Genomic DNA, 27,884 nt, shown 5'->3' on the forward strand with positions numbered 1-27,884 from the left:
TTTGTAAACCATCTAAAGTGTCCAAGACTTTTGCACAGTACTACAAATAAACACCCTGGGAGATTACTGGATTTACAAATTGGGCATTAATGAAACAATATGGCAGTAAAACAGGTTTTGTAAATTATTATTCCCAAATAATCATTAAATATAGGTGAGGAAAAAAACAAATAAAATAATCAAAAGCACAATATACTAACAAACTGTTTCACACATTAAAGAAAATTCACAGCAGAAAACTCCATCCAAATAAAGGCACGTGGGGTTTCTTGCCTTAAAATGAACGTCCGATTCAATAATCACAGTTTATATTGGTGGAAATAATCTGTGACGTGAATAGATTTACATAACTGATCAATCAAGCAGAATGAGTCATTTCCACAAATTATGGGCACTTCGCTAAATAAACAATAATAATCAATTACAAATTGGAAACATTTGTCAATGCAAACACACATTGCATATACCTTTTATTTATAGTATCAAGATGTGCATTTTTCTGTATAAACAGGTTTATAGTAAGAAAGAAATCTGTATGTATGACACTGCCTCTCTAAGTAATCTTCTTTATAGTTTGTTCAACAAAATAAATTATCATTCAATCAACATTTACAATGAAATGATTCTGAAAGAAAATTAAAGAGCAAACATTAAAGTAAAATTATCCTTTACTAGTATCAGATTAAAGATCTTTTGACTTATCTCACTACGAAGTAAGGTAAAGTTCTGTCAGTGACGATCAAAATCAGTTTAATGTCATTTTCATCGAAATGAGGAACATCCAATTTTCCAGCGTACAAAAGCAACAACACATTGTATTTTAAAATTCTTCTGAATTTATGTTTTTCAAATACATTCAAATAATTGGAAGATGCTTAAATGAAAAAAAGTATATGCACATACATATGAGGAATGATAAAATGTTTTGAGTCTGACCTATTAAGAAAAAAAAAATGGAGCAGGCAAAATGACTATACTATCTTAAAGACTTTGGCCTCTTTTGAAAATGAGACAACCACTAATTTCTTATTGATAAACAGCTGCAAAATTACTTTTTGCATAATGATGATACTTGTTCTTTCTGTTATGCATAACACTGGTAAATATTGTACATAATCATTATGTACCTCTCAAGTGTTTTATTTGAAACAAAAAACATTTTGCTTCAATTTCAAGTCAGATAAACATCACCTACTGGAAAGACGTTTACACTGAATACTTGTAATTTCCATACTTTGCTACAAAGAACCTAACCTTTCACCACATGTGAAATAACAATTATAGAATTACATCCTGCTGCAACTCGTTTTAATGGTGCTCTACAGGATTGAGACCTGAGATTTGCTTGACATATATATTGATTTGCAGACACATGATTGGTTGTTTAGGTGCACATTATTAGTATTAACGAGTAGACAAACCCTATCAAGTGGCCATATATGTATGTAAATTGTACAAACTAGCATTCAGTTCAAGTTTAAGTTTCCCTCTTGGGACAATAATTTATTCTAGAGGATTTCCACAAAAAACATTAAAATTATAAAACACATCAACAAAGATCTCCAAACTTTGCATATATTACATAGAAAAATTAAACAAATATTTAGATTAAACTAATAATTGATATCAATGGCAACGTAACAGCCATGATCTGAGACTATGAATGTTTATTAAAATAAAACTTAATCAGAAGATGAACAGCAATTGTAATGAATTGAGTATATGAAGTATATAAACTTCATGAATAATCATATGAAAATGTTAGTTTTTATTTGCTAAACTTGACCTGATCCCAACTATAAATTGTAAATGTAGTGAGTGATTTCTGTCTGAGAGAATAAACACGGATTTCTGCAATACTGTATTAAAGAGGTCTGTCAGATTTTGATTACTTTTGTTATTTTATTGCTGCATTTCAAAAATTATTTATTCTTGTTTTGTTACTAACATTACGAATTCCAAACTAAGCCAAAAGAAAATTAGTTAAGACAGGCCCTATCATAAAAATTAGAAAGTAGAGAGAAAGTTTACTTTGCAATTTAAAATGCAAAATATGTTGTAATCAATTGTGTGTATAAATATGTAAACCACTGGGTTTAAAGGAAAATATTATAGAAATTAGAGTGACAGAAATTCCAAGTATGCACATTCTTGTTTAGGTAACACAATGGTGCTCCTGTACCTATCCTTTGACCACATAAGTGTGATTCATGAGGACCACTAGCTGTTAAAACACATTTGCCATAAAAAATAGGCTTTTAAAAAGTATGAAAATTAAATATAGGTTATTTAATTTTTTCTAACACCTTTTTTATTGCACTAATGGAAATGTAACTTTGGATAGTCATGGACAGTTATTTTGCAGCCAGGAAAGGCATCCAACCATAAAATCACTGAAACCTCTATTAAAGAAGTCTAGTAAAAAAAAAAAAAAAAGTGATTCCAGTAAAAACCAGAATAGCTGCTGAAGAAGACAAGCTATATATGCATCCCAGGGCATACTAACACTGCAGTTGATTGCTACGATTACATTAGTAACAATAATGGGTAATATTTCAATGAGTATTAAGCACTTAATATGAACTTTTGCAGAGTAATACAGTAGAGTGATGTCTTTCATGTCAATCAATTTTCTTAAATATGCATCTTCAACAGAACATAGAAAGGGGAATAAAGTGTGAACAGTAACAAAAACACATAACAAATAAAAGAGAGAACCAAACATTTGTCTTTCCTAACTATAAATATTTCCATGGCAATCTGTAACCTACTTGGCTCTAGATATCCATCGCAGGGATCTGCCCTAAGCCAGGGCTTGCAGTACTGAGTATCATTTAACTTCGGAATGAAAGAAAAATGACATGGAACTTGACCATCATTTGTTATCTGAAATTTTTCTTTCTGAAGTTGACGAAACTTGACATCTTTGAAGATGAACTAGGAAAGAAATTGAAAAGAAATCTGAGAACAGTGCAGCAAGAAAGATGATGGCACAAAAAATTACCTACATGATTATAATGCAATGGTAGCTTCAGCACTTATCAAAAAAAATTAAATAAGGTATTACAAACAACAATATTCAAGTAAATAAGTATTATATAAAAGGCTTTTAAACACTTCGAGTAAACACCACTTACTTCAAACTTACAGTTTGAATACATCTTATAACACCTGGACTTGGCAATTTTTCCCACCAGCCTTTCCACATGACATGAAGCAAAATCAAAACAAGAGGATATCTCCCATATATAACCCTTTCTAAAAAAAATGTAAAATGTGGATTAGAAAGTACAGCATGTTTTCCTAAAATGTTCATATTAGGAAGCATTTGTTTACCTCATATGTGTGTGTGTATATATATATAATACCAGACAATTTTTTCATGTCGCTGTGTGGTTCAATTTTCATTGAGCATTTTACACTTTTACTGCAAAATACTGTTCCAGATTTCAAATGCTGAATTTTATTCATGAATAATTAGGTACATTTTCTGGAAACTCTCGTTTCTAGAACACATTCTTTGTGCAGCTATAATTGTGGTTTTGCAGTCAATTTGATTAAATACTTCTTGGCTATTAAATATCATAATTTGAAAAAACTAATTCATTTCTTGATTGTCTACAGCAGGGGTGCCCAATGCGTTGATCGCGATCGACCGGTAGATCGCAAAGGTAGTGCAGGTGGATCGTGTTGCATTCAAAACATTAGTCTATCATATATCCTCCCTATGGCATTTGCCATTTGATTGACATACAAGCCAGTCTGAGATCTCTTTTCTTCTAACACACTGGTCATCCCGCATGCACCATCAAACGCACAAACTACTGCAAAACTCTGGCTGTGATCTAGTTAGCCTTCCAATTTATATTGACTAAAGAAGGGATTTAAAAAAAAAATTGTTTGAGGAGGGTGGAATTGGAAGACGATTTTTTTTCTCACAATGTCACAATCAACGTGCGTCTGTCTGACGTCCAAGGTTCGATCCCCGATGAGGGATGCAGAGGAGTGTGTATGCCTGATGAGCCCAAAATAGTCTGAAACACTTGTTGCGTACTCTTTGCATTATTTGACAGTTAACTATGTAACATTCTATGATCTGCTTCTCGCAACTGAGAGGGCACCCATGGCGGATGTTTGCTGACCCGCATACCAATCACACGCATTACCTGGTAGGTATACAATCAGATTGTGATTCAGACTTCGAATGCTATTATATATATATATATATATATATATATATAATCGACCTGGTCATTTTAAAAGTAGCTAGCAAGCCAAAAAAGTGTGGACACCCCTGGTCTACAGCAATATTTCTTTAAATCTGAGTGAAGGAATAGTAGTTTCACATTGTATTGTTATTACTATAACTTGTGCAGTAAGGCAGAATGAAACAATCTGATCTGGCTTTACCTAGTCGCTGGTGCTCTCAATCAAAAACACTTGCTAATACTGAATTAAAAGTATACTCCTGCAACTAATGCTTTAACATGTTATTAACATTATTGTTTAATATGAAAAATAATTGAAATATATGAGCACAACAACTAATGTTTGCCTGTTTATTGGGTCAAATTATGCAACAGAGTGATTTGCTAAAGAAGTTTTTTAATGCATTTAACATTCAGTGTAAATAGGTATGAAGGTTTTTTACAGCATAAGAATGGGCATACTTAATCTTTACATACTAAGCAATTCCCAGAGTAACATCAGATTATCCAATGTTTGAAGAGTTTTTTTGAATCCCAGTAACAAAGTATTTTATTATCTTTATTCTTATTTCTTAACACTAGAATTTCCAAAGCCTATGAAAAAACTCGTAATCCCGGCCCACTTTAAATCCATTCTCACCTCTCCATCAGTGTCTTTTGTTATGTAAATGTGCCGATAAGCAGCAAGCAGCCCGGTATCCCATTCCCCCACCCACCACTGCAGTTCATTTTCCAAAGAAGCTTCTCAGTGCTCAGTGTTTATCTTTGAGTGAAGTGCTGGAGCTTTTATAGGGTAAAATAGTACATCATCATTTTGAATACATACATTTCATGTGTGTTCCATGTCAACAACCACCTATGTAAAACGTAGTTAACACAGAAACGTTTTTCATGTTTTAGTAATAATTGAAAAAATGTAAAACTGAAATGTATAAGGTGTGAAGCCAGAAATGCAAATATGAAATAAACACTTTCACAAAAGGTACAAGTATAACAAAACAAGTGCACTTTTATTCAAGAATTTAACCGAAGAAAAAAGAAAGCAAGTTACGGTAGGCATTTGATGCGACAGCTTGCTTGGTGCAATGCTAAAAACTGCTGCCTTCCATTCAAGAGGTTGCGGTTTCGATATCAGCTGCTTCCCAAATTTACCATTTTCAGCAGCTAGCTGCTCTTATTGTTAATATCATACAATAAAAGCATACATTTGATTTGCGTCTGTAAATTTACAGTTAAAGTTAGCGTTTTTTTTTTTCAGTTTTATTCTCTCACTCACGTTCAAGCTCCAACACACACCCCAGATCTGACGCCATTTTCAGATAAAGACGTGGTATAACAAACAAACTTGTTTTGTTACATCCCCTCTTTATTTGAAAACCGTGTCAGATCTTGTGCGCAAACGAGACTGGGACTGGGAAAACTGTTGATGTGGATGTGAGTGTTGTGCGTGACTGAGAATGACTGTGAATGTCAATTTTTTTTATTCAGTTTTATTCTTGAGTGCTACTGCTCACGCTGAATAACTATGTACCTTCTGATCCATGATGTCAAAGCAGCACTGACAAAAAAAGAGAGACGTAGGTAAGAGAGAGAGTCAGAATGAAAAAAAGCAAACATTTAGAAATGCCATACTTTTACAGCTGATCGGACGCTGTTCGTTTTCAAATAATATTGCATTTCTCTCTATGCTGTGGTTTCTATTACACACCTGAAAGACAGAGACAATATATGTGAAAACATCATCACACAAATGCAATATTAATGTTTGCTTTTTTTTTAGTCTGACTCTCTCAGTCAGACTGTATAATTTCTCTCTTATTCAGTCCCTGCAAGAGCATACAGGTGGCCAGATGCTGTATGAAACAACATGCTGGCTGTGATCAACGCACATTTTATAAAAAGAAAGAGACAAATATATGTGACGTTTTGAAGAAATCATTTTATGACACGATTTACCTTTATTTATTTACTTACTTCCTAAAGCCTAAAGTCACAAGTAGTGTGCAGAGGGCATGCTCAAAAATGTGTGTAATGCCACGAAAAGTGCCTGCTGACACTTTAGTATGCAAGCAATAGTATGTGCATTCTTACTCCGATGTAGAAGGGAGTTGAGTTTACCTCTGTTATAGCGCATCTATGTGAAAACAGCAGTAACAGATGCGGGGGTGGGGTGTGTTTGGGCTCGTGAACACGGCCGAGATAATAAAACTGACTAATAAAAAATAAAAATAAAAAAGCTAACCTTTACAAGTATCATAAATTACGCCAGCTGTTACAGACTGAAATCAAATGTATGCTTTTATTCTAAAATAGTAAGACTAAGAGCAGTTTACTTCTCAAAACAGAGTGGTGCAGGATCGAACTTGCGACCTTCTGATTCCCAATCGGCAGCTGATTCTATTGCTCCACGGAGGCACTCATAATAAACATGTGTCAATGTCGCATGTTAAGGCAGCTTTTTGTTTCTGCAGTTATATTTTTGAATAAAAGTGCAATTGCTGTGTTAGATTTGTACCTTCTGTAAAAATGTTTCTTTGATATTTGGACTTCAGGCTTCCTACATTATATAGTTTATGCCTACATTTTGTCATCTACTACTAGAATATAAAAAACGTTTCTGTTTTAACAATGTGTTTACACAGATTACTGTAGAAACGGAACAGACATGAAATGCGTGTGTTCCAAACAACGATCTATTATTTCCACTCTAAAACTCCACTTCACTCCCAGAAAATCAATCAAGGCATGAGCTGGGAGAAGTTTGTGCATGTTCTAAGTCAGTGGGGGGATGGAATAGCCGGCTACTTGCAGCTTTTCTTTTATTAGCACATTTAGATTAACAATAGACACTGGTGGAGAGGTGAGAACGGTTTTAAGAAGCGATTTATGGTGGGACGGATTTACGAGTTTTTTCGTAGGCTCTGGTAATTCTAGTGTTAAGGTATGTGTTCAACATTTCTGTCATCCTTCACTTACACAGATCTTTGTGGGCACGGAACACACATGAAATGCATATGTTCCGAATAACAATATATTTTTTTAGCCTAGGTACCTGACTCACTGATAAACAAGGCTTCATTTGGGAGAGGTTTTTGCAGTTTTAGTCCGGGGGGGGTTTAGATGGTATAGCAGGCCGCTTGGGACTATCGACACATTTACAAGACAAAAGACGCTGAATGAATGGAGACATGTAAGTGAATTTAAGGTGGGCTGGATTTACAAGTTTTCTCATAAGCTTTGGCAATTCTAGTGTTAAGTGAAAAATTAAGGAAAACGTATAAAGTAATTGCAACTTAATTGGACTTAATCAGTTTTAACGCAAAAAGATGGCGACGGAAGAAGAGAAGAAGCGGGCATCTAGGGGGAAGAAAAAAAACTGCTCAGGAATCAGCAAGCGCATCAACCTCTGAGCAAACGAATGATAAACGTACAGAGAAAGAGAATGAAAACTATGAATGCTCAAGTCAAGTGCATTCACTGCACGTTATTGTGCAGTGCGCCGTTACTGGTGATCAATAATTTCCTTTTGTGGCTGATTTCCTTCTACATTTACTTAAACAAAACTCTACATTTATTGTATTATTCTGTGAAGTTTCCAGGTTCACTTTTACATAATTATACATGAAACTGACTTTTTTTATTAGTAGATCAACTTACCTCTCGTTGGGAAAGCTGTAGTGAGGGAAGGAAATCGTTTTCCATCCTGTCCATCATTCGAACAAGTTCTTCAAATGCTTTTTTGTAGCGTTGTTCATCCACTACTTTTACCTGCCATATAACATATGTTCATCTTAAGACTGAGCTAATAATTAATACAAATAACATATACTTTTCATAGAACTGCAAAATAAAACCAATAAAACTATATAAAAAACATAAGAAAAACTACACAGTTAACAAAATGTTTATGTATTTTGCAATAAACTCACACATCAATCAAAAGCAATAATTGTATTTTTACATACCTAAGGGTGTTCTCTTTCAAATAAATCATAAATTTCAATGTTGTCTTCTCTATTTCATTAGCAAAATATGCAAAAGGTTCATTACCATTGCATAAATGGGGTTCAGAGCATTCCAATGATGTATAGTTGTCTATGACTTGTCATTCATATTACATGTCACAGCTGTGCATAAAAGGCAGGAAATACATTGCGTGTGTAACAGCTTATCTTTATGCACAGTTATGAATAAGTTTCTGTCAGCAGGCATGGGGAATGTTTGGCTGACATACAAGTAGACTTGAAATCTGCAATACGAAAATGTCTTCTTCAAAAAAGGAATCATATAGTTGATGAAGTCCTAGAAATGTTATAGAAAGGTAGTCATACGAAATATGAAGGCCCCGAGTCAGTTTCTGATCAGTTTGGACTCTATCGAGAACACCATTTGTGCTGATGGACTTGATGCAATGCTTGAGTAGCAAGTACTGCTTATAGTGTAACTTTTAAAAATCGCAGTATGCGGTTTTACATTTCAAGCATCACGTTTTCAATTAACAAACCTAAAAGCCACCTGCTGCACAATATCCGTATGTTACTTTTCAGAGCAGTGCTCTTCTAGTTTAATTTGGACTTCTTGAAATGTATCCCCCTACAATCGAATGCCACTGAATTATGTCGAATGAACTTTCACAGGGAACCGCTTTTCAATCAAATGTAGTTGCAATGTGCAGTGCTGCCTCCACTCACAATAAACTGTGTGCAACCCTGAATGTCAATGTTCCATGCTACTGTTTTAAGTGTGCCGGTTTAGGTTGATTAGACACTCTTTCTTGGCCCTTTTGTGAACAGTTTAGGGGTGAGTGTGTGTGTGTGAGACTAGCTCTAGGTCTGTTTCCTGCCCTGCACTTAGGGCTACATTGCCTCCACCCCATGACCTGGAACTGGTATAAAAGTATACGTGTACTTAGTTTATTGCAGGTGTGAAATGTAAGAAAAAAGCAACAACTACAAAAATAAATAAATAAAATGAAAACACACTAAAACTTTGTGGGGAAACTGCAACATAAGGAAGGAAGACATATGTAAATTACAATACAAAAACACCAATTTATTGTACAAAATTTTAAGGTTACTTTGTGTCTAGTGGTAAAAAGAAACTGTTTCAAAGACTGGTATGAAGAAGAATTTTAAAGTAAAGGTTTGGATGAGTAGATAATTATACACACCTAGTTACAAAATATTTACTTGTTGCTTCAGTATGAGATATATATATATATATATACACACAGTGATGTGAAAAACTATTTGCCCCCTTCCTGATTTCTTATTCTTTTGCATGTTTGTCACACAAAATGTTTATGATCATCAAACACATTTAACCATTAGTCCAGGCATGCGCAACCTTTCCGCTATTGACGGCCGCACTACAGACTTTTTACTTTAATAACGGCCGCCAGTAAGTCCAAGTAAACTTAATAATGTTTTATGATTTATGTAAAAATTTACAGATTACACATTAAAACAGAGTATGATATATCTGACAATATTCAATTTACTGGTCTACATATGTAAAAAAATGTCTACGAAACGTCATATAGGACAAAAAACCGGTACCTGTTTTTCAGATATTTCATTCTGAAAACGCTGCTTCGCACAAATAAGTGCTTCCGAAAAGAACGAGAATGTTCCTGGCCAGTTCTCGTAGTTGTGGGTATTCTACTGCTGATTTCCACATATCCAGCAGGTCGCTTTCTTCCGTAAACTTTTTCACAAGCTGCTCATTGTTCTTCAACTCTACTAGCTCCATTTGTAGATGTAACGGTGCACTCTCTGTCTCCACCAGATGAGGAGAAGCAACGAGTCTTATTGTTGCTGAAATCTTTTCGAAATCTTGAAAACGGTTAGCGAATTCCTGCAACAGCCCGTCTAAAGTGCCCGAAAAACGGACGGTAGGAATTTGGTCAGGCTTTACTTCTTTGCTGTCAATCAGAGCCGTCACTGGAGTCCAGAGATCCTACACCTGCACGGCCGCCATTACGTACACTTTTATATACACGTCCACGGCCGCCAAAGTCCTTGCCCACGGCCGCATGCGGCAGTACGGCCGCAGGTTGCACACAGCTGCATTAGTCAAATATAACACAAGTAAACACAAAATGCAGTTTTTAAATGATGGTTTTTATTCTTTAGCGAGAAAAAAAAATCCAAACCTACATGGCCCTGTGTGAAAAAGTAATTTCCCCCTGAACCTAATAACTGGTTGGGCCACCCTTAGCAGCAATAACTGCAATCAAGCGTTTGCGATAACTTGCAATGAGTCTTTTACAGCGCTCTGGAGGAATTTTGGCCCACTCATCTTTGCAGAATTGTTGTAATTCAGCTTTATTTGAGGGTTTTCTAGCATGAACCGCCATTTTAAGGTCATGCCATAGCATCTCAATTGGATTCAGGTCAGGACTTTGACTAGGCCACTCCAAAGTCTTCATTTTGTTTTTCTTCAGCCATTCAGAGGTGGATTTGCTGGTGTGTTTTGGGTCATTGTCCTGTTGCAGCACCCAAGATCGCTTCAGCTTGAGTTGACGAACAGATGGCGGACATTCTCCTTCAGGATTTTTGGTAGACAGTAGAATTCATGGTTCCATCTATCACAGCAAGCCTTCCAGGTCCTGAAGCAGCAAAACAACCCCAGACCCTCACACTACCACCACCATATTTTACTGTTGGTATGATGTTCTTTTTCTGAAATGCTGTGTTCCTTTTACGCCAGATGTAACGGGAAAAAGTTCAAAAAGTTCAACTTTTGTCTCATCAGTCCACAAGGTATTTTCCCAAAAGTCTTGGCAATCATTGAGATGTTTCTTAGCAAAATTGAGACGAGCCCTAATGTTCTTTTTGCTTAACAGTGGTTTGCGTCTTGGAAATCTGCCATGCAGGCCGTTTTGCCCAGTCTCTTTCTTATGGTGGAGTCGTGAACACTGACCTTAATTGAGGCAAGTGAGGGCTGCAGTTCTTTAGACGTTGTCCTGGGGTCTTTTGTGACCTCTCGGATGAGTCGTCTCTGCGCTCTTGGGGTAATTTTGGTCGGCCGGTCACTCCTGGGAAGGTTCACCACTGTTCCATGTTTTTGCCATTTGTGGATAATGGCTCTCACTGTGGTTCTCTGGAGTCCCAAAGCTTTAGAAATGGCTTTATAACCTTTACCAGACTGATAGATCTCAATTACTTCTGTTCTCATTTGTTCCTGAATTTCTTTGGATCTTGGCATGATGTCTAGCTTTTGAGGTGCTTTTGGTCTACTTCTCTGTGTCAGGCAGCTCCTATTTAAGTGATTTCTTGATTGAAACAGGTGTGGCAGTAATCAGGCCTGGGGGTGGCTACGGATTTTGAACTCAGGTGTGATACACCACAGTTAGGTAATTTTTAACAAGGGGGCAATTACTTTTTCACACAGGGCCATGTAGGTTTGGATTTTTTCTCCCTAAATAATAAAAACCATCATTTAAAAACTGCATTTTGTGTTTACTTGTGTTATATTTGACTAATGGTTAAATGTGTTTGATGATCAGAAACATTTTGTGTGACAAACATGCAAAAGAATAAGAAATCAGGAAGGGGGCAAATAGTTTTTCACACCACTGTATAGTGTGTATGTGTGGTTTTATTTAGATTTTTTTCAAAATAATAAACTGCAATGATTACTTTAAGTGACTGTTTAGGTCCAAGAGACTAAATGTTTCAAAACTAGGATACAGAATATTTCCAAAAAGGGGGGCAGGACACCCTTTGCCATATAGTGCTTGCAATGCTATTGGATATGAAATCTGAACTTGCTACAGTGATAACTGACAGACTGGGTCACCAAAAGAAAACTGATTCCACAATTGTATGTCATAAAATGTCTTGGTCAAGCACTGTACAACTCAATTTTTTTGAAGAGAAATTCCTAAAAAGCCTAATTTATTGTGGTTTATTTAGTTGAAATTGGTGTGAAGCAGAGCTTTTTATTCCTATAAAGGCTATATTTTAAGTATCTGGAGTGTTATACTCACTATTCTTCAGCCATTGGCAGCTTATTACTTATAAGTCGTTTATCTTTGGGCATTTTAATTTAGGTACAATAATCCCAAAAAACTCTTAAGGCAAAAGGAGTTAAAACAAACAACAAATTAATGGGGTAAAATGAAAATATATGTTTTTCATATTCTCTTCATGAAACATTGTGAAAATTGCTAGAACCTTACACCTATTTCAAACAGAGCGCTGACTGGCTTATGGTCACTGGTCTGAAGTTTCATGTGGCTCCTGTAAGATAGCTGCTTCACATCACTCCCCCTCCATAAGATTCGATCACACCAGGCTGGAACTCGACACTTGCCACTAAGGTATAAATAATAAATAAATTAGCAATATATAACTGAAGTACATGTCATTAAAACATATTTGCAGTCTTCTTCTAATGTCACATTTTACTCTGTTCAAATCCATCCTGCACTTAAAATATTAGACTCTCAGGAGCATGCATACCTCTCATAAAAGTATTTTTCTAAAGGCTGATGTTTCAACACAACAACTGAATACAAAAATATTATAACAGCCCAAAACACTACGGCATACAATATCCACATTAAGTGGAAACAAACACCTGTATTAGAGATCTTCTATGATGACTGATAAAAAAAGAAAGAGCGAGAGAGAAAAATATTGCCAAGGTTTTCTTCTTTTCAGTAATCTAATTAATAATTATGAAGCTTTTGATAAGCAACAATAGTTTATAATTTTAAATGTAAATTAATTCCCAAACAAAGAAAAAACAACTTAAAAATCACTATTTTTTCTACAAGTCCAGTCTTGCTCAACTGAAAGAGTACCAATATGTATTTCATACCACAAAGAGAGTGAGACATGCTCTACTGTAATGTATTGCAACCCTTTACAAATAAGAGCCCTTTTCACCATTGTGTAAACGAATCCATCTGTTTACAGTGCATCTGGAAAGTATTCACAGCGCATCACATTTTTCACATTTTGTTATGTTACAGCTTTATTCCAAAATGGATTAAACTCATTTTTTCCTCAGAATTCTACACACAACACCCCATCATGACAACATGAAAAAAGTTTACTTGAGGTTTTTGCAAATTTATTAAAAATAAAAAAATTGAGAAAGCACATGTACATAAGTATTCACAGCCTTTGACATGAAGCTCAAAATTGAGCTCTGGTGCATCCTGTTTCACCTGATCAATCTTGAGATGTTTCTGCAGATTAATTGGAGTCCACCTGTGGTAAATTCAGTTGATTGGACATGATTTGGAAAGGCACACACCTGTCTATATAAGGTCCCACAGTTGACAGTTCACGTCAGAGCACAAACCAAGCATGAAGTCAAAGGAATTGTCTATAGACCTCTAAGATAGGACTGTCTCGAGGCACAAATCTGGGGAAAGTTACAGAAAAAGTTCTGCTGTTTTGAAGGTCCCAATGAGCACAGTGGCCTCCATCATCCGTAAGTGGAGAAGTTCAAAAACACCAGGACTCTTCCTAGAGCTGGCCGGCCATCTAAACTGAGCGATCCGGGGAGAAGGGCCTTAGTGAGCGAGGTGACCAAGAACCCGATGGTCACTCTGTCAGAGCTCCAGAGGTCCACTGTGGAGAGAGGAGAACCTTCCAGAAGGAGAACCATCTCTGCAGCAATCCACCAATCAGGCCTGTATGGAAGAGTGGCCAGACGGAAGCCACTCCTTAGTAAAAGGCACATGGCAGCCCACCTAAAGTTTGCCAAAAGGCACCTGAAGGACTCTCAGACCATGAGAAACAAAATTCTCTGGTCTGATGAGACAAAGATTGAACTCTTTGGTGTGAATGCCAGGCGTCACGTTTGCAGAAAACCAGGCACCGCTCATCACCAGGCCAATACCATCCCTACAGTGAAGCATGGTGGTGGCGGTATCATGCTGTGGGGATGTTTTTCAGCGGCAGGGACTGGGAGACTAGTCAGGATAAAGGGAAAGATGACTGCAGCAATGTACAGAGACATCCTGGATGAAAACCTGCTCCAGAGCGCTCTTGACCTCAGACTGGGGTGACGGTTCATCTTTCAGCAGGACAACGAACCTAAGCACACAGTCAAGATATAAAAGGAGTGGCTTTAGGACAACTCTGTGAATGTCCTTGAGTGGCCCAGCCAGAGCCCAGACTTGAATCCGATTGAACATCTCTGGAGAGATCTTAAAATGGCTGTGCACCGACGCTTCCCATCCAACCTGATGGAGCTTGAGAAGTGCGGCAAAGAGGAATAGGCGAAACTGGCCAAGGATAAGTGTGCCAAGCTTGTGGCATCATATTCAAAAAGACTTGAGACTGTAATTGCTGCCAAAGGTGCATCGACAAAGTATTGAGCAAAGGCTGTGAATACTTATGTACATGTGATTTCTCAGTTTTTTTATTTTTAATAAATTTGCAAAAACCCCAAGTAAACTTTTTTCACGTTGTCATTATGGGGTGTTGTGTGTAGAATTCTGAGGAAAAAAATGAATTTAATCCATTTTGGAACAAGGCTGTAACATAACAAAATGTGGAAAAAGTGAAGCGCTGTGAATACTTTCCGGATGCACTGTATCTGGTAAACTTGCTAATCCAAGTCAGGATCACAGCCATCATCATCGAAAACAAGGCAAGAACAAATATTGCATGTTGCACCAGATCATCACAGGATACAGCAAGCCTACGTCCACACATACATGTTTAATTTAGAGCTGACAATCAGTCTAACTTAGATGTCTTTAGAATGAGGAGGAAAACTGGAAGACAAAGAAAAGAACCACCAGTATGGCAAAAAAACTGCATGAAGTCAAAGGATAAACCAGGATTCCATCCCAGTCTTCTGAATCTGTGAGGCAGAATCAATGTTGATCTTCCACATTAAAAACATTCTAGACTAAATGCAATATGATTAAGTATATTTGATAATTACTGTATTTAACAGGTTAATGTAATATCTAAATTACTATACTGTAATAAACCACATTTGGTATACTGTATTGCTAAATACAAAAGATATTTTCAAATAAAATAGGAAGGAAAGTTCAGAGTATTGGCTGTTATAACAATGTTTACTTTACAGGTAATAGAATCAAATAATATAATTGCATTATAATGTCAACAATGATATTAAACTGTTAGCCCATATTTAAGACTTAGTACAAAGTTCAAAATTAAAAATGTCAGATTTCTGTCACATTTTTTAAGGATGCTGTATATTCAATGTGAATGATTAAATAATCCTAACCTAAACACAAATAAGTTTATATTAGTAAATGCTACAAAATGTTCTTAAATGCAGTGACAATAAACACCACCAAAGAAGAAATCGAGCTGGCAACACAGCAGTCCTAAATCAATCTGCCTTAATTATGGTAACAGACAAACTAACCATGTATTGAGTACAAATCTATAGAAGACGCTTAAAAACACCAAGCTGTTCTTAATTCCTGTGTTTCTTTGCCTCTTGCATTACAAACAGTAACTTGCTTCTTTACTTCTTATCCACCTAATTTCAGAGGAATGACAAATGATTAAGTTCTTTGTCCATTACAATTTTTATGGTCATACAAATTTTGCTTCTTGGGAAGCTAGAATTTACACTATATTTTGATATCCACATAAAAGGCTAAGACCAACATTCAAAATACCTAAAAAGTAGAAATCATTGAAGTAATTCAGAAACAGGTCCATGAGTTTTTTAAAAACTTAAAATCTTTCCATTGTAAAAGGACATCACACACCCACTTGGTTACTGTTTGTAGTTTCACATAAAAGCACACAAATACATGATAAAGTAATACCTTCTAAACACGTTTGTTATCAGTTAGTTAAAAAATGTGGTGTTGAAAGCACTAATTTAATATTATTCTGAAAGCCATTTTTACTTAAGTTGGTGTATCATACAAATGACCTCCAAAAAACAAGAAGCAATACTCTATATCTGCATATGTGCAACATTAAGAACCCCTGAAGATTAAGTCTGCAAGACGAGATGCAATGTAGATGACAGAGTCAACTGACATGCAGTCACAAACAATTGATGTATAACACAGTACACCAACATAGAGTAAATACTAACTTAAACATTAAAATTAGAACTGTAAAAGATACACACTTGGAAAAGTAAACTACACATAAAAATAAAACACAAATATGAAATTGTTAATTATAAAGAATTACATTGTGTAAGTAAGAAGAATAAGATTAAGTGATATATTTTCATGTATTATTTATCGTCTAACCTGGTTTGATGACAAAACCGAACCTTTAATCTAGGATAGCATAACTGCAATATTTTGGATAAAGGTATTATGTGGAGTTTTTGAATTGTGTTAAAAATGCAAATGACTGGTTGGCAAATTAAATTAAAAAAAAGATGCTAATACTAAACTTCAGACAACTTCACACCACTGGCTAACAGTGCTTTATTCCCATAATTCACTACAGTGACAGAATCTCTATTGCACATATAAGAAAGAAATAATACTACCTGTCAGATGTCTTTTAGACTACAGGTAATATTTCATAGTGAATGGTAACAAAAGATTAATAATGGATTTCGAAGCATTACCTGGAGTCCCATTTGTCAGTCTTTGGATCATATTTGTACGTTGGTATGAATTTAATGACTCCTTCTTCAAAATCAGTAAAAGCCTTCCTTGTCGATCGCTGAATGTTTAGCTAGCATCAGAACGTTTAATGAAAGAGAAAATCAGGGTTAATTCTAGGTGACAAGGTTAAATGCATTTTAACAATTGAGTGTTTTATGTTGACCCCATTCAATGTATACCAATTTTAAAGTTGCCATCATTTTACACAGCATCTGTCTGATGGAGAGTGATTATTAGAAGCCCAACATTAATAATCTGTTCAGTACAGTTATTTCTAAAGAACAAAACAAGCATTTTGATTTGAAAATTCTCAGTACAAAAATTAACCAAAAGACCATAAACATTTCACAACTGAACACATTAAACAAAGTAACTTGTGCCCATTGCTGCAAAGACTGGCTCCAGATTCCTATAAGTTTAAAACTGGATTAAGGAAATGAATGAGTGGACAACAAACAGAATATATCAAAATAATTCTTAACCAATTATTTGAAGAAAAAGGATACTGATGTGGAGTGAAATAAGTTAAGAAAGATTACAAGGACTGTGACAATATGAAGTATCTTAATAACTACATTATTTTAAAAGTGTTTTATATATTAGCTTTAATAAAATTTAACTGAAATTAACTTCCATCTAAAAGGCAACCACTCATAGAAAGCATTCAGCATAAAATTATTAATTGAAAGAAGCATACAGTACAAGTATCTAATTTCCTTAAACTATGCTCTAAAAATATATGATTTATCATCATTATCTGCAAATCTTATCATGAAAAAGTAGAATATCTTACAATTATAACTTACACTGAATTTTTACTGTAGGTCCCTACTAATAATGACAATATAATGTATATGTTTCTACCAGAAATGCTTTGTTTTAAACATGTTTCTTGGTAGTCAAGCACTTATAGCGGGATTCAGTGCAGCATAAAACAACATCGACCTCCCTCCCGCCCTATATATATATATATATATATATATATATATATATACTGTAATTCTAGAACTTAACATACTAAAATGCATGTGATTTTCAATATGAACATTAGATGATTTCAGATGATCTGCATTGAGGGAAGTGTACATGGTGGTAAATTTTAAATGTATATTCATGTCTATGAATAACTAAAGAAAAATGTGTCACATGGTTTTATAGTTGTATTAACAATATTCAGTCATTTTACCAGTGACTGAAGCATAATGGAATAATTTGAGTGGACAAGCTGAATGCTGTTTTGGAGGTCAAAAAAATTAAAACTGAACAGATTTTTACATGTGTGTTTAACTGCAACTACAAAATAATATGTATTCTGTGTTTTCCAATGAGTTGAACCTGGCATGGAAGCTGTTAAGTATACTCTGTTCCGATTAAAAACTATGAACATGGAAAACCAGCAAAGCTGTGTTTCCTCTCCACAACTGTGAACTTCACACATGATGTTTTTCTTTTAAATCTCACACTTTATCCAAAAAATACACCAATAACAAGACATTTGAAAACTTACTTGAGGAAAAAAATCTTAATTTCCCCTTTGGGACCAATAAAGTATTATCCAACTCTCTATCAACTTGCCCTGTCTACTTACCTATCTAAATGTGAAGAAAACTAAATTAATGCAATAAACATCAGAAAAAAAAAAAAAAGTCCTGTCTATCGAAATAAATTGGTTTAGCACGTCACATTCTGCAAATATTTGTGAATCCAGAAAGATAACAAATTGAGGTTTTCTGATTGTGTCCTAAGATTGAGAAATTACAGTAAAGATTTCAGTTTCAAGAATCTTTTAAATGTTAAATAGAATTTTCTATTGTCACATAAAAGAAGTTCAGTTTTGTTTCTTACTTGGTCATATTCTAGTAGCCTCTTGATTTCGTTCTGGGAAATCATGTTTTTAACCAAAGTTGCATCAGGAAGGCACAGTCGGTAGTTTAGATCACCAAGCCAGATGACCACACTATTAAAACAAAAAAAGAAAGGGGTCTGAAATTTGATTGGGCATGCTTGGTTCCCAAAATTTTAATAAATTATATATATTGTATAATTTGAAAGAGAGTTACACACACATTTTAAAAAATAATCATTAAGAAATTATATAAAATAGTAGTAGACCATTCAATCCTGCAAGCTTTTTTGTTACCTAAAAGATAAGTTATCCTAATATCTTATCCAGAGGCATTTTAATAGTAGTCAGTGTTTCCACTTTAACTGATTGATTTGTTCCAAAAAGTATTTATTGTCATTCCCATAATTTTTAATTAGTGACCTCAAATATGCAATTCACTATTTAACTAAAAGACTTGCTGGATGAACTTTGTCAGTGCCTTTGAGATTTTTGAAAACTAGATTAGGGAGTAGAAGGCGTCTTTGGTTGTCTTCTTCTGCTCAGATTCCAGAGCTACTATTTTTTTTTGTAGTATGTTGACAACAGCTGCATACTGTACAATACACTAATGAGGCATGGTGTCCCTTTGCTTTATAAACAAGTTTTTACAAAATAACTTTTTTTTTTTTTTAATTGCTTCTGTGCATTGCTTAGAATATCTATATATTTGTAAAGATATTAAAATCTAAACTCTAGAGTCTGCTTGCTAAAGAGGCGGCTTGGAGGTTTGTTTGTCTGTCTGTAGCACTTGTCTGCATAAACCTGCATTTTCTAACTTGATTACCATGTTTTTAAGCTTGTGAATGTCTTTTTGAATAGCTTTTACTATAAAAATCTATATCTGTTATCCTTATCATTTGAGTGTAATCCACTACAACACACACCACAAGTTCAACTTTATTAATGACAAAGATTCTGATATAAATTAGAGTATGTCCAAACTCTGATCTTTGAGGGATTGACCTCATCACCGTGTGCCAGAACTCTTCAAACTTTTTTACTCTGTCTCAGGACTACTGAACCAAATTAAAACACAGCCCTTTTTTCTTTCTGCTTTAAGCATTCCATATATTTTTCTTTTCTAAATACTATGTTGCTTATTAGCATTTTTTATTTTTATCGCATTTTCCTTGGGCATCAATAACGCTACTCAAATTGTCTTGTAAACATTTTTTGTGTTGTTTATTGGTGTTTGCTATGGCATCCAATGACATTTTTTTCCCAATTTCTCATAACCTTTAAGATTCTTTTATTGATCCTAAATTCAGTTTTCAGTATTACATTCAGTCTTTTCCAATTCTCATCTAGAATATTCTTAATCTATTATTTTAACATCATCTTTATTTACCCAGTTTAATTTTATTTTGTGTTTTCATTTTCACCTGTTGTTTGAATATACTTATTTTAACACCTGAATCAGATTGTCTCTGAAGTGACACCATTCACCATTTATAGTAATATTGTATTTGTTTTCATACTTTGAATCACTAGGTCTTTGGAGACTTACAAATTATCTTTCAATAGTATACTGAGCAATTTACTACATTTTCCTTAAGTATAAGAATTACAAACTCACAAATGGTGGGGGAAGAGTTTGTCTTAATGGTGTTGACCTATTCAGTAATGATATGTATGATGAGTGCACATGGCATTAATATGTGAATGCAAATTTAAATAAATGTTCAAAAGAATATATGGTTTTTGCCTAGTTATACTTGTGTAGATTAAACTATTTTTGGATAATAGTGTGCACAGTGTACACAAATGGAAAACAATTTTGTAGATGTTCTATTTATGTTAATAGAAAATCTACACAATAGTCATAGAATATAACATTATTTTACAGAAAAATATAAAATGGCTGATAACAAAAGAAATCCTATGAAACGCTAAATAAAGCATGACCAACAGCAGTACAATACACTTCATATATAAAGCATCGTTTTCAAACATTTCAACAGCAAACAATCTAGGTTGACTTAAGGTAAGTAATGGGAGAAATGGACAGAGAGAAAGGATTAATTTGAACAGAAAAATTACTGACCCATGTTTGACAATGTTGAATGGTGGCTGATCTGTAACATAAAAGCTTATCCTTGCACATATATCTTTGTAATCCTGATTGCGTCTCTCAAAGTCCTCAACATGGGCAGCCAAATGAGAGTTTACAATGCAAAAGCTAGTGTTGTAGAAAACAAACCTTACTGCTACACCTCCTTTATTACCCTGAAAAAAGCACAAGAAATTATTTTTAGCACTCTAATTAGAACAACAAAAAAAAAATCACAACACCAAATACAATGTCAGAAAACATTACTGGTATGAGAGGCACATTGAGACAAGTCCAGCATTCAGTCAAAGTGGCATGGTGGACTATAAACAAGGAACATGAATCCCCACATATAACATAATTAAGCAATGGAGAGGACATGCAAAAACTGCACACAGAACACATCCCAGCATGGTTTCAGGGTTGTAAACCATTTGTTAAAAGAGTAGTTTTCACTTCGGCTGTAAAACAATGTGCAGCACTTTCTATCTTTTGGAGTCAAAAACAAATCATGGCCTTAATACAAGTATGGACTAAACAAAATTATAATTATTTACTGACTTAAATTTATTACTGAATCTGCACAATATTACATAATAAAATTGCAAATCTATAGGACTATGTAATTTAATGCTTTATTTCTTTACTTATTTATAGTACAGTTTTTCAGAGACCAATAAAAGTAAAACACAGGTAAGAAGAAGAAAAGCAAAAATATGTAGAAGAACTCACCATTTTTCCCATTATTCCCGTACCTGTAGATTCTGACACAACCTCTCGAATATGTTTTTTGTGTTCCTTTTTACAATATATAACCAGCATCATTCCCACTAATCGAATAAGGTGCACCTTGAAAAGAATGGTTTAATAATAAATATACATGTTTACACAAGTTAGCTTGACCCATCTTAGTTTATTTTTGAAGCACATTCATGCTCATCTTGGCTCCATTTTGCATGGTTGGATATGTAAATATGAATTTCACCATACTCTGCATGTGAGACAGTACTGCTGCTACTACTAGAATTGTGGCTTATTTTTACTATAAAAAGATGTAAGTAACAGATATAAGTGTGGGATAGTGGGTGCACAGTTTAGAAAAACTGGCTGTTTTAATAAATAAATAATGAACCCACTCGCGCTGAAGAGGGGAGCAGATGCAAACAATTATCTGCAAGGGCAGTTTGTCTCTGGATTGCTAGAGGCAGTCGGCCAGCCATGCGTTGCCTTGTCGGCACTTGCGGTTGATCTAACTGCCTCATTATCAGCCGAGGGCTGCAATCAGGCAACTGCTCCCAAACATATAAAAGGGGAGTGCAGGAACAGGGAGGATAAAGAAAAAGGAAAAAAAAAAAAACAGAGACAGGAGCATGAGAGAGAGTGAGCAGGTGTAATGAGAGGAAACATGTGGATGGGAGTGGAGCCCCAGGAAGAAACATGTGGCCGGCACTCAGGAGAGAGCTGAGGAGTCACTCCTATTGAATGTCCAAGTAGAAGGAGCGACCACTATTCTCAGGAGTGTGCTCTCACCAGGAAGAGCCAATGGATTAACAGCGGTGAGAGGACAGAGCTGGGTGGAGCCTGGAAAGGCAGTTCTGAGCACGGACCAGGGCCCGATGGCTCCCCGCAGATGCCGTACGATGGGCAGCAGGAACACAGACCAGGAGAAGAAGGTTGTCTGCACGTGCTGGGGGAATTCTCCATGGACTGCAAGGTCTGGAAAGGGCAAGCCAAAAGGAGTCAGATTTTTTTTAAAGGGGCACTGAGGCTTATTGGATTTAAAGATAGTTTCCTATGTTTTAACCTCATTTTTAATAGATTTTCTATTCATTGAATTTTAACCTCCACTTGCACTTTGTTTTTACACATTATTTATTAGTTTTGTCTTTTAATAAAAGCACTCAAGTACTTTTCACCATTCTCTTTACCGATATGTTTGTCCTCAAATGCCACACTCATCCGATTACATTATCGATGGTGTCAGGTTCAAGAGGCTCCTAGACACGGAGAAGGAGCATAGAGCCAACCCACACTATCAGTGTAAGGTAAATGAATTATGAAACAGGCAGACGAAAACTGTGGTTTACTTAGTTTATTAGAATCAAAAATGTAACTCTCTAATGTGACACAAACATTTCACGACATATTTACATTAACTCACACTAGCCTTAAAATCATGCCCAGTAAATATTTGCTTTCTACAGAAGAAGAAACAATAATAGATCAGGAATAGCTGCTTATTAAAGTTTAAAACATAATGTAGACCACCAGTTTTCATTATAATCTGGCGATTTATGATATTTGATTTTGTAGTATAATTACAAGTAATTTACATGTAGTACATGGTTTGTAGTTGCAGATAATGTAATTAATTAATTAAATGATTAATTCAATAGGTGCTGTACACCACCAGTGCTAAAGATGGTGGGCAATGCCTCTGCAGAACAATGGTAAAGAAATGCAGTGATGGTAAAACTGATCTGCATTGAGTCTACATGTTGCTGTTAGCTACTATGGTTATTTCATGAAGCTAAAAGTGACTCAATTCCAATGTTTGACTCATTTATTTACAGTTATTTGACGGACTATCCAAAACCAATAAAAATGAGTACAGATAATATATCTTGAATGCACCCCAACAGTTATGACCCAATACAACACTTCAAACACTAACAGCGCATTGGCTGCTACAATACTTCACACCATTTTCAGTGAAGGACACCAAAAAATTTGTCAGCTTGTGATGGCAAAGAAAAGAAACAGAAAATGAAAGATTGCAGTGATGATTGCACTAAATGCAACATCCTCAGTGTCTGTATGCAGAAGACTGTGGGCAGCACAGAAAAAGAGAGAGAGAGATAGAAGGGGAGATAAGCCAAGATTGGTGAGAGAAGATGTAAAGGGTTTTGATGCAAAACTTTGGTGTGAGATTTTCAGAGTGTCATGGGGGACGATCAATTACTCATGTCAATCTCTGTCAGCAACAAATACTTGTTTGACCACAAAATGTATAGTAATTTGGCTGTATTGGATGTCGATAAAACAGAGTACCACACACAGTGCAAAGTTGAAAAGCTGAAGTATATCAGGCTGAAATATCCAGTTAAACAGTGTAAATATGCAAAGAACTTCATTTCAACTTGTCAAATGAATGAAATTTGTAAACAAGGAACAAAGCGGTTTCCTCCAAACTATATAAAAGAATACTGCTCAAAAAAATAACACACTAGCCACAAAAGAAGAACAGTCTTCTCTCATTTTTAAGTCATGCTTGCTTTTAATTTAAATTCACCAAACACTCTATTGCACCTTTAGCAATAAATGCATTTTTATTTCATGAAAAATGAAAAGAAAAAAAAAATGACAACAAATACACTTTATCATGCCATGCACTGAATATAAAAGTAGTTCTTATACCCACTAAAGCCACCGATCCCAATGGAACCTAACGTTAAAACAGAATATTGATAAAACCCAATGTTAGTTATTTTCTGAAGTAAACCATGAAGAAAATTTGTTTATGCCTTCTGGCATTTTAATGTCATCAATGTGATGCTCTAATTATCAACATTGGTGACACATGAGAAAATACCTGCTTGATAAATAAAGGATCTTGCTTGGCATTGTCTACTGTTTAATTCTAGTGAATTATTCAAAATCCTGCTCTGCTCATACTGTAAATATCCCTTCACTCTCCAACACTATTATGTCTTATCACAGCCCCAACCCTCCTGCTTCTGCCTTGAACAACAATACAGTGTTCCTTTACTCACCTTTTTGTATTTGCCTTTGCTGTGCAAAGCTGCCTCTACTGCATCAACCCATTCCTGCTCTTTTGAAGAATCAAAATAGAAAAATGCCTCTGTACTCAAGTCTAGTTCTTGAAAACTGTAGGGGGAAGAAAGACTAGTGTACTCCACATAATTTCTATGCAGCTTCCAAAGCCACTGTAAGCTGTCCAAGATATTTATACTATAAAATGTATGTTAGAGCAAAGATAAAGCAAACAAATAAAATAAATTTGCTACAACGTATAATATACTGTAGTTTTTGCCGTTACACATTACATAGTATAAAAATATACTACCGTTCAATGTTAAAGGATCGGGCTGTCTGACAAAATTAAAGGTTTACATGCAAGGTTAAAAAGCATCAAATGGTACCAATACTGGTTTGTAGAAAACACTGCTTAATTAGATTTACGTTTAATCTCTATGCATTATTATAACTTTTTTGCACCTTCAAAATGTAACTTGAAATTATATAACTGCCAAAATGAAAGAAAATGAGAAAAAACTGAAACAATTACTAACCCAATACAGTAAACATCAGGGGGTTCAGGGTCACAGCCCAGCCAGGCATCTAGCTTACTGTCTGGTGACTGACCATTTACATTCCATGTTCCTGTAAAAAACCTGACACAAAAATAATTCTTATCTTGAAACATAAAATCACAACAGCACACATCAATAATCAAAGCATGGAATAAAACTACACCAACAAATATAAACAAACATAAATGACTCAACATAAGGCATGCTAGCAGTCTGAGGAAACCAAATTATTTAACATTTGAGGTCATTCAGCTTCAATTCATTCATACATAACCCACATAATTCATTGCAGGATTGTGCATAGGCCTGCCACAATTATTACATCATCGCTTGATCACTATTTTTCGAGTTGAACAGTATTATTTTACGATTCGTTATAATTGTTTCCATTCAGCTGGATGAAACAGAAAACTAGAGGTGTGGGAATCTTAATTCACAGAACAATTTAATTTGTAGCATCAGATGTAGTATCAGATCCTGAAGGGCGATATGTGATGGTTATGGGTAATTTAATTGCAAAGTGATTTTGATAAATATCTACACTCCCAATGTGGATGACACAGACTTCATCCAAAATGTATCTGCATCCATTCCTAACTTAGACACTCACAAAATTATAATGGCCGGAGACTTTAATTGTGTTTTAAATCTTGACCTGAATAGGTCTTCAGCTACAGATGCAACAACATTTAACACTGCAAAAAATAATCACACAGTTTTTAATTGATAATAACTTATCAGACCCATGGAGATTAATAAATTCATACTTATGAGCATAATTCTTCTTCTCACCAGTACATCATTGCTACTGAAGAACTGATTACTTCTTTAGAGATAACAATTTATTGTCCATGATCAAATCTTGCAAATACAACGATATTGTAATCTCCGACCATGCCCCTCTGATCATGGAGCACACATCACTATGCCCCACATACTCATCTTGCAGCTGGTATCTTAACCCCAACACCCAGCCCGTCATTAGCTGATGAGAACTGTACAGAATTCATATCCAAGCAAATTGATTTTTTTTAGCAACAAATGCATCCTCTGAGGTTTCCGCAGGAATACTCTAAGAAACTCTGAAGGCATTTTAAAGAGGACATCTTTCCTACAAAAATAAATCAGAAACTAAGAAGGCCTTAGAGTTAGAGTTAATCAATGAAATTACCAGAACAGATCTAAAACATGACAGGTTTTCAAATGAGGCACTTTTTAGGAAAAGACAGGCTTTGCAATCAGAACTCAACCTCTTGACATCAAAAGAAACAAAACAACTAATTTTTACATCATGACATCATTACTACGAACATGGAGAGAAGGCTAACCTCAGAGCAACAAATCCATAAGCAGGAAGTTCGCAATGCAATATCAGTAATCACCAACACAGAGAATGAATCGTTGGCCATGAATATATAATGCACAAATTTAGAGATTACCATAAATCCTTATATTTTACTCAGTTTAAACAATACAAGACACAATTAAACAGGATTTATTAAAGGTAGACATTTGGGTTCCAATCTTCGATGCCTAGTAGATGCCAGATGGGCTGGACGGCATCCCGGCCAGGAGAGGGAGCAGACCTGGAATGAAGGACTAGAAAGGGTGGATGGACAGCCCATTAAAAAGAAAAGATATCTCTGGGGGTTTTTTAATTCCCCAGCACGCCAGATGGCAGCAGCCCTGATTAATGGCACCCAGTGGTAAGTCAGCAGGACATGCCAGGAAACGTAGTCTAGCAGGGAAGCCCTGCTGGGGTCACGGGTACAGCAACAGAGCATTGCAGGGAGATCGCCCTGGCACCGGGTCTGTAATAACAGGGACTACATTCCCTTATCCAGGCGGAATTGGGAGGTAGAGAAGCAACACTTGACTGGAGGAGGGTAGTGCGGTGGTGATAGAAATTAGAGTAAGGAGAGAGAAAATCCTGTGTTTTGTGCTTATAACAACGTATAAAGGAGTGTGGTGTAATAAGCCAACCTTTATTTGAACCCAGGACTGTGCTTGTGTGTTTGTGTTGGGGTTTGGGCTTGATGATGCCCAGGTTTCCTTCACAGCCTTTTTAATGTAATATATTAACCCATAAAGTCTAACATTCAGGAGATCATATTATCTTTGGATGCAGAAAAAGCATTTGATATGGCTGAATGGGATTACATGTTCACCACTTTGCATAAATTTGCCCCTATGTGCATGGATCAAACTACAGTATACCAGTCCTGAACTTCTGTTTATATTAACAACATTTTTTCAGACTACTTCAAACTAGAATGCGGTACTAGACAAGGATGCAATCGCCATTCAGCCATCAAAATGCATCACATATAAAGGGGATTTTCAGAGAAGGATTTGAGCAGAAAATATTATATGCAGATGAAATGGTACTGTATATATCAGACCCACAAACGGCAGTGCCTACAGCCCTAAATGTACTAGAAGAATTTCAAAAGATATCTGGACTCAAATTTAATTTGAACAAAAGTATGTTTTTTCCAGTGAACTCACTAGCAAACAAAATTAGATTGGATACCTTTCCTTTTATCACTGCAGATCAGTTTAAATACCTAGGGATCAACATCACAAGTAAATATAAAGCTCTTTTTCAACAAAATTGTGCTGTTTGCATAGACAAAATTAAACAAGACCTGCACAGATGGTCTACCCTCCATCTTACTTTATGGAGAATTAACATTGTCAAGATGAATATTCTCCCTAAGCTTCTGTTCCTATTTCAAAACATCTCCATTTACATTAACAAAATTAAGAAATTAGATTCAATCATAACCTCATTTATTTGGAATTCAAA

At 35.3% G+C, this 27,884-nt stretch overlaps 1 protein-coding gene across 3 annotated transcripts in view; it reads right to left on the minus strand.

Annotated features, from left to right (window-relative positions):
• The window catches only part of ocrl (OCRL inositol polyphosphate-5-phosphatase), an 88,346-nt gene that overhangs the window by 13,234 nt on the left and 47,228 nt on the right, over positions 1-27,884 (minus strand). For all 3 annotated transcript variants that reach the window (XM_039766063.1, XM_039766062.1, XM_039766064.1), the window contains 9 exons: positions 25,055-25,156; positions 24,515-24,629; positions 21,474-21,590; positions 20,736-20,917; positions 18,652-18,763; positions 16,767-16,876; positions 12,394-12,529; positions 7,866-7,976; positions 2,772-2,937 (listed from right to left, as the gene is read on the minus strand). In XM_039766063.1, the coding sequence (XP_039621997.1) occupies positions 2,772-2,937; positions 7,866-7,976; positions 12,394-12,529; positions 16,767-16,876; positions 18,652-18,763; positions 20,736-20,917; positions 21,474-21,590; positions 24,515-24,629; positions 25,055-25,156 (1,151 nt within the window). The remainder of the gene's footprint in view (positions 1-2,771; positions 2,938-7,865; positions 7,977-12,393; positions 12,530-16,766; positions 16,877-18,651; positions 18,764-20,735; positions 20,918-21,473; positions 21,591-24,514; positions 24,630-25,054; positions 25,157-27,884) is intronic.

This window comes from Polypterus senegalus, chromosome 10 (genome assembly GCF_016835505.1).
Source record: "Polypterus senegalus isolate Bchr_013 chromosome 10, ASM1683550v1, whole genome shotgun sequence".
NCBI classification, from domain to species: domain Eukaryota; kingdom Metazoa; phylum Chordata; class Cladistia; order Polypteriformes; family Polypteridae; genus Polypterus; species Polypterus senegalus.